This window comes from Hakea prostrata, chromosome 7 (assembly GCF_041222555.1).
Source record: "Hakea prostrata isolate BN-2017 chromosome 7, UWA_Hpros_2, whole genome shotgun sequence".
NCBI classification, from domain to species: domain Eukaryota; kingdom Viridiplantae; phylum Streptophyta; class Magnoliopsida; order Proteales; family Proteaceae; genus Hakea; species Hakea prostrata.
In genome coordinates this window covers 24,779,278-24,786,888 of record NC_142606.1, presented here as the reverse complement: position 1 = coordinate 24,786,888, position 7,611 = coordinate 24,779,278, and the positions used below count along the sequence as shown (strand labels likewise).

General features: G+C 38.0%; 1 protein-coding gene across 1 annotated transcript; it reads right to left on the bottom strand.

Moving 5' to 3' along the window:
• Positions 1-2,159: 2,159 nt before the first annotated feature.
• LOC149010751 (beta-glucosidase 11-like) lies at positions 2,160-7,247 on the bottom strand. Its single transcript, XM_089163041.1, is given in 14 exon segments — positions 2,160-2,641; positions 2,751-2,853; positions 2,970-3,057; positions 3,154-3,182; positions 3,257-3,477; positions 3,546-3,661; positions 3,819-4,074; positions 4,965-5,016; positions 5,019-5,051; positions 5,153-5,224; positions 5,333-5,408; positions 5,516-5,571; positions 6,189-6,252; positions 6,746-7,247. Coding segments are annotated over 14 exon segments (1,539 nt in total). The 5' UTR covers positions 6,917-7,247; the 3' UTR covers positions 2,160-2,439.
• Between the last annotated feature and the right edge of the window lie 364 nt (positions 7,248-7,611).

Sequence of the window (7,611 nt, the reverse complement as noted above, 5' to 3'; positions counted from 1 at the left end):
AACATTGACACGCACCAAATCTCATACCAAACGGTAATGTGAAAGAGTGATGACTTATAACCCCAACCATGGACGGACTTTACCCAATGACCGTAGAGAACCCAAAAGACGTGCATCAGAGCCGTGAGGGAAGAGTGATTGAGACCACCCAAATGAGACTGGTGATTTTTTAATGCATGTCTCCTTAGAGACTTCATAGTAGAGTTAAGAACATATCATCATAACCATATACCTTATCATATTTTATCATTTATTTTATTATCATCTTGTGGACATAATGTAGTTGTTATGGTTGAATGCATGACATAAATGTTAGTTAACTTCACTGTATTCTATGAAACTCATTCATTTATTTGTGTATGTTTCTTTAGATTTTTCTACAGATTATGAGGCCCCCTTTCAAGTGAAGGATTCGTCACAAGGAGGCTTTTTGGAAGGTACAAATGAGGACGAGGTGGAAGTGCATGAAGCTACGTGCTCGTGCCTCAACTGCTCCTACGGAGCTACCTTTTAGTGATAGAGACATTGCCATCCTCACAAAATTTTTAATATCTGTCATGTCCCTTTTCTATATTTACACATTGATTTCTTTTTTATATTTATTGTCTTCTGTGAAACTCATTCATTTATTTGTGTATGTTTCTTTATATTTTCCTATAGATTATGAGGCCCCTTTCAAGGGAGGACGCAGCTTTGGAAGGTACAAATGAGGCGGGTGGGCGCGGCGTGCCTGCCTCGCGCTCCTCTTGAGTGTAGAGCTTGCCATCCTTACGAAATTTTAATTTTGTCTGTCCATTTCTATTTTCCTTGTTTCTTTGGGGCGCGGTATCTTCTACCAAGACTCTTGAATATTTTCGTTGCAAAAATTCTATCTTTCCTGAAACTCTGATGTTTTAACTTTTGATTTGAAGTTTTAGACGATTGTAATCATTATTTCAGACTTAATAACTTTATACTTGAACTTAATTTATTTATTTATGTCCTTTTAATTATGCTATATCATATGTTGTATGAAATTGTCACTGAACCTAGATCTTGTGGTGTATCACCCCCATGGGTATTCGGATATGACTGGTTTAGCTGAGTGGGGTGTGACAAATGGAGTCTTGTTTAAGGAGGTGGGAGACACCCAATTATGGAAACATGCTTAGAGCCAAACATACAATAGACCAACTAAAAAGGTGAAGCAGCTTGACTCCACACCATTCCATAGGAAGGCACAGAAGACGGCCTCCATAGCTCTAATGGTGGCTTTATTGAGGGAGAAGACACTACACCAATAGACAAATCGATTTGATTAATTAAGACTACCATGCCAACAAAAGAGAGAAGCTTGCGCTTCCAAAATTTAATTTTTTTGGGGATGTGATTCAACATTGGGGCACACTCCTAGATGTGGAGTGACCTTCTAGGGATCCGAGGTAACCCTAACTAGACAATAGGAAAGAAGCCAGGGGAAAAGCCTAAACTAGAGGAGGGAGGCCTTAACAAAATCCAAGACAATGGCTAAGAAGAGAGGATTTTGAGTTTTGAGTTTTGAGGTTGATGCATAAACTAGAGAGGGATTCAAAGAGGGCGAGAGAGGAGATAATGGAGGAGATGGAGGAGTGAAAAGTTTTAAAAAAGATCATAAGAACATCTGTAAATGCAAGATGGGCCAAATTGAAGGCTTTGCATTTCAAACTAGGAGTCATGAGAAATTAATCAGATTAGATGGTTCTATAGAGGACTTCCAAGGAAAAGGGAGAACAAGAATGAGGAAGGGGGCATCCTTGGGGGATTCACACACAGAATTGAAAGAAGCATGCAAGGGAACCCTTCAACCCAGTGGATAAAGGTGCGAAGAACCCGTCAAGAAAAAAACATCACTAATGAAATCCCAATGGAAACAACTTTTTAATTTAAGAGGACTTGTCTCCTCACTTTCCCACCCCATTTAAAGCCACCCAAACTCACTCTAAAAAGATTTACATGTCTCACCTATAAAAATCCATATTGTGTCATCCATAAAATGGATTGATTCTTTATTTTAGTTCTTTTGACTTGGAAGCATAATAAATCCACTGGGAATAGCCCCCCCTGCCTACCAAATTGATCTTGTCATGAAATGGGATGAGGGGACAAAAAACAAGGAAAAATTGAAAATCCACAGTAAATAAAGAAAAACTGCAACTTAATCAATTCCCATAAATTTTCATCACTAGAGTGAGACTTTCTAAACATGGGATGGTAAAAAATCATTGTCGCCTCTTCAAACAAGTTCATTAATTTAATGCAAAACATTGCTAAACCCAAATAAGCTTGATAAGATCCATTAAAATCACCAATATCCCAATCCTAGGGTTGTTGGGACATCTGCAAAATCAACTAGAATCCAATTCCATAATCATGTAGTGGATTTATAGTAAAAACCACTGCATATTACCAATGGCTAGAGCTTTAATGATCCAGTACGTACTGTTTAATACTTCTTCCCTTGAGAAAGCTGGAGTACCAATGTGCAGAGTACCTAGCATATCTCTTCAAATCTGGGCTCTCAAAATCTACGTAGTAGAGCCCAAAGGTGCTTCTCAGGCCATCAAACAATTCAAACAGATCAATGAAGGACCAAACGAAATACCCTCTGGCATTTGACCCATTTCTGTCAATTAGCATAAAAAAATAAATTAAACAAATGAAGTATACTTGACTGGAAACCAAAACCCCCTGCTCTGTATATAATTTTACTCAAAAAGAAAGTTATAATGTACCTTATGGACTGGAGCAAACCACCCATGAAAGCTTCCAAATATTCCACTCTTGATGGGTCATTCAATGAATCAGCCGATGAAGAATTGTGGAATGTCATTTGGCCTGGAGACATGTTATGATCATTCCATATCATGAAGGCATATTGATATACAGTGACATGGCTACCTTGGTGGGAGAAATTTTTCCTACAAAGTGATCAGAAGTAGAGAAAGAGGTACCATTTTCATAAATGTAGACAGGTGGGTTGCCATAAACTTCCTTGAAATTCTCCAACACAATTTGCAGACCAGCAGGATCAATAGGAAACTGAATTCACACATAATTAGTTAGTTCAGTAAGGCATGAACTCTATAAAATAAAGAAGCTGTGTACTCCAAACTCTCATTCGTATCGTGTTCCTACCTGACCAGATGGTAATCGGCCCTGATTAGCTGCAGCAAATGAAAGCCTCAAGTAAGTTCATAGATTCAATTAATTTCAAGGAGTAGTTCAAATATAAACATACATAACATCTGTGCACCCATGTCTCCCAAGTAGTCTCTTTCATTCCTACTGAGACTAGCAGGATCATCCTTGATGTACATTGTCCTATAATGGTTGATTCCAAAGAAGTCACATGAGCCTTTCAGTAGTTTTGATTGGATTGGGGTGAAAGAAGGGAGCCTTGAGCCAACAGTCTTTTTCATAGATTCAGGATAGTCACCGAACATTAAAGGGTTCAGGAACCTGCAATCGGACAAGTCTTAGAAACTCAAATGATAGTCTATATCATTCTTTAGGAATTAGAGACTTACCATCCATGGAAAAAATCATGGACCCTCTCAGCTGCTTTCTCATCCTCTGATGAATTTGTCAAAGGAACCAACCCATAGGTTAAGATATCAAGACCTATAAGTCCACGTTGTTTGGCCTACATCACCCAACTGTGTTAATTGAATTCTATACATGCATATTCAATAAGGTTATATATACATGAGTATTATCTTGCTCTTCTAACAAATTACTGAATACACATTATTGACCAAAGCAGCTGTTGAGACCACAGGGAAAGATGCTAATTTTTATACCTGGTACTTCTCCTTGTACAACCTCGCGGCAGATGCATGAGCCAGCAAGATATTGTGCGTCGCAATGTAAGGCTCTGTTGACGAGCAGCCTCCTGTGCAATTGGTGCCAAACGGGGAAGAACAACGGCCTGGTGGAAATATACCTAGGTCATACCCTCCCATGACAAACACATTTGCCTCATTCATGGTAGTCCAATGTGAAACTCTATCACCAAATTCTCTGAAGCACACATCTGCAAATGTTGTGAAGTCTTTCCTACATCCACAAATACATCTACATTATTATCACCATTATAGTATGCAACAAACCAGTATTATAAAATGCACAGCTACTCTACTTTGTTAGTCAATGTGTTCCATTGTGGTGAATGTTACATGGGGTATCTTACAGTCACATCAATGAATGAAGACATGGCTAGTTAAAAGTGTATTTCATCAACTCATGTGAGCATCAATTTGAGTAATTTTGACACACTGCACAGAAAATATTTGACGCAACCCCAACTGTTTGAGGTTTAAATAGCCAAGATCTTGTCAAAACCAACCCAATAAATTCCAAGCAGGGGATTCTTGAAATTCTGGTATTGGGACTATGTGGTAAAAGTGGGGTGCCTCCCAAATGGGGTCCTGTAGGTTTGCTGCAGGTTGAAACAATATGGCAATAGGAAACAAGTCCAAATGCTTTGATGTGGGAAGAAAGTTTGAACTAGAAAGGCTATAGGATAAATTTTGATACAGTTGAAACTTTGGAGTAAAGAATCTTAGGTTCATATTAGAATGGGATGGAACTTGGATGGAGTATAGGTAACAATGTAGGGGGATGATCCTCCATATTTGGTGATGATCTGAAGAGTAGATTGGGGGTATATCTAGGTTCTTGTCATTAGGGTTTTAGGGAGTCTGAAAATTCAAGAAAATGGGTCCTTTTTGTGGGTTATGTGACATTAATCCTTTCATCAAACCAAGGTTTGTTTGATGGAATCAAAATGATGGATCTTTCCTTCTCTAAAAAGGATGCCTAGTGGGTGCAAACCATGCACTGTAATCAGTGCCTTTGGAGCACTCATCAACATGTTTCCTATTTCTTCAAGTCTCGAGAAAATGTAGGATACAAATACAAGAAGCGAAGGTGAGTTAGAAAATTACACAATCTTTCTGCTAAGCCATCCTCCATACTCATCTTCAAGTGCCTGCGGATATCATAGTGGAACAGTGTAACATGTGGTTGAATTCCTATTGCATCAAGAACATGTAAGAAACATAAGCAATTTTGCCAGTAGACAGGGTTAAACATGAGCATAATGTCTAGTATTTCCTCTCATTCACATTTTTACCATGGCTAAGCAGTTCATTGATGAGGCTGTTGTAGTAGTGTACTCCCTTTGGATTAACAGGTCCTCTTCCATCTGAAAAATTAGCAAGATGAAAACAGAAGTTGCAATTATTAACTCAGCAAAAATCTCATTTTCAATTATAACACTGGCAGAATGTGCTGTTTGTTTAGAGCATCATACTTGGTATAACTCTAGACCATGAGATGGAGAATCGATAGGCTTCCAAGCCTAAATCGACCATGAGTTGGACATCTTCCTGGAAGACACAAAGAACAAGAGAAGATTGAACATACAACCCAGTTAAACCCATGCCTATATCAAATACGAAAAGAATAAATACAGGATTAAGAAGCAGAACCACACCTTATATTTGTGATATGTGTCACAGGCTACATCCCCATTGTTGTCACCAAATCTCCCTGAAATTATTGAGCCACAGAAATTATTAGTAGTTCTCAGAGGAAGTTAATAACAAAAATATGCAAAAATTTACACAACAGCATTCACCAATGGTTGCATACCGTCGAAAGCTGTACAACTTGCAAGAGTGAATAAAAAATACAGAAAAGGCAACGTGCAGCTACCGCGCCTAATGCAGTTGTGGTTGCAGATTCAGTTAACAATCTTAAGAGGGTTTTACATCAGCCTTCTTGATTCTAGTGGCATGCTATCCTAGTCATAATTCAAAATTTTGGATTTTCGTCAGATCTTGATTCTCGACCTGGGCTAAAACAAATATTTGGGTAAATTCCAACAAATTTGGAGATTTCAGCTTGTAAAAATCAGTAGTCATTCCACAATATTTGCCAAACTTTTCAACCATGAACCCAACAGTATTCTTTCTATGTTTCTGTAGTAATCACCCTGTCTGAGGGTTACCATGAAATGACTAAAATTCTGTGATCCTATTGGCCTAACCATGTCACAAGAAATCTCTTCTTTAATAGACTAGTAGGGACATATGCTGCTATGTTGAAGGAAATGCTGAACAAGGTAACAAACAAATAATGCAATTCTCCCAAAAAAAAACTCTTACCAGAGTGAGCAAAGGTATCCCAGATGCTAGCAGTTCTCCCATCCTCGAAGGCTGCACCTTCAACCTTCAAGAAATGATGATACATTAAAGTAATACTCTCAAAAATTTCATCAAATATCCCCCTTCCCATTGTAAAACATATTAGAAACACTGAACCTGAATCACATTCCCAGGTACTTAACAATTACTGGATTGAAAAAAATTATGAATTTAAGGAGCTTCATTCTTTACATGTACATATTCCACTTCAACTTTTGATGTCCACAAAATTGATCTTTTGCCCTCATATTCTTCAAACCCATTATAACTTTTTCCATTTTCATCACGTAGCTTTTGAGCATTTAATCAAGTTACTAACCCGATCACAGGTTTCTGCTTAGCGAATGCATTGTTTAATATGGTTTAAACTTTCATCCTTTCACTTGGGTAATATGTAAAGACTAAAAAAGCCAATTTCATAGCCACCAACCAGACAAACATGTTCATCAAAATTTTTGAAGTTAGGTTACATGGAAAGAACTACAAAGAAAGAAGAAAAGCAACATATTATCACACACCTGATAAGCAGAAGTTCCAGCGCCGAAAACAAAGGTAGGTGATGGTGGGAAGTCGTCTCTGCTAAAATCGCTGGTGGCAGTTTGGACCAACTCCGGCGAACCCTTTATATGTGTTACAACATGTAAAGCCACTATCAATACCCAAAATACAAAACACCTCAGCTTCCTCATTTCTCACTGACACAAACACCCAAACCCAAAACGTCTCTGTGTCTTCCAGCTACTCAAAGCGAGTCCAGTTTTATAATCTCTGTACAACAATTTTTTCAGTTAATTCAAAACAATAATTGAGCTAAATGGGTTAGTGGAACTGTGGAACTTCACTTTTTTATCACTGTAGCAGGGTTGTACTTGCAGTTGCAGTTAAACTTCTGAATCTCATTGTCCCCCAAAACTCGCCATTGATTCCTAGCTCACCACTCTCGTGCTTCTCGTGCTTTCCTCCTGATCCTGAGCTATATTTGATTTGTATGATTAAATGCTAACTTTCTCATTTGCTCTTTTTCTTCTTTCTCATTTTAATGGGGGTCATGCAGAGAGAGACAGGTGGAACCTTGAAAGAGGTGGAACGTCTTGTCCATTCATATATGCTTTTTCAAAGTCTAGAAAGCGGTGGACTATTTTCTTTAGCCCACGTATACGATGTGTTCAAAACTTTAAAAGGTTTAGTTTATGCAGGGAAGGGTTTTTATGTAAGGAAAATCTATCTAGATTTTTTTCAGTTAACGCTTTCGTGCCTAATAGTTTAGATTTTTTTGGCTTATAAAATTAATAAATAGAGTTTTTTTTACGTGTGGTTCCTTTACCAGATCATAAATTAATGTTGGAAACATGACTCCTCGCAATGTATCAAGTGTGGGTCTTAA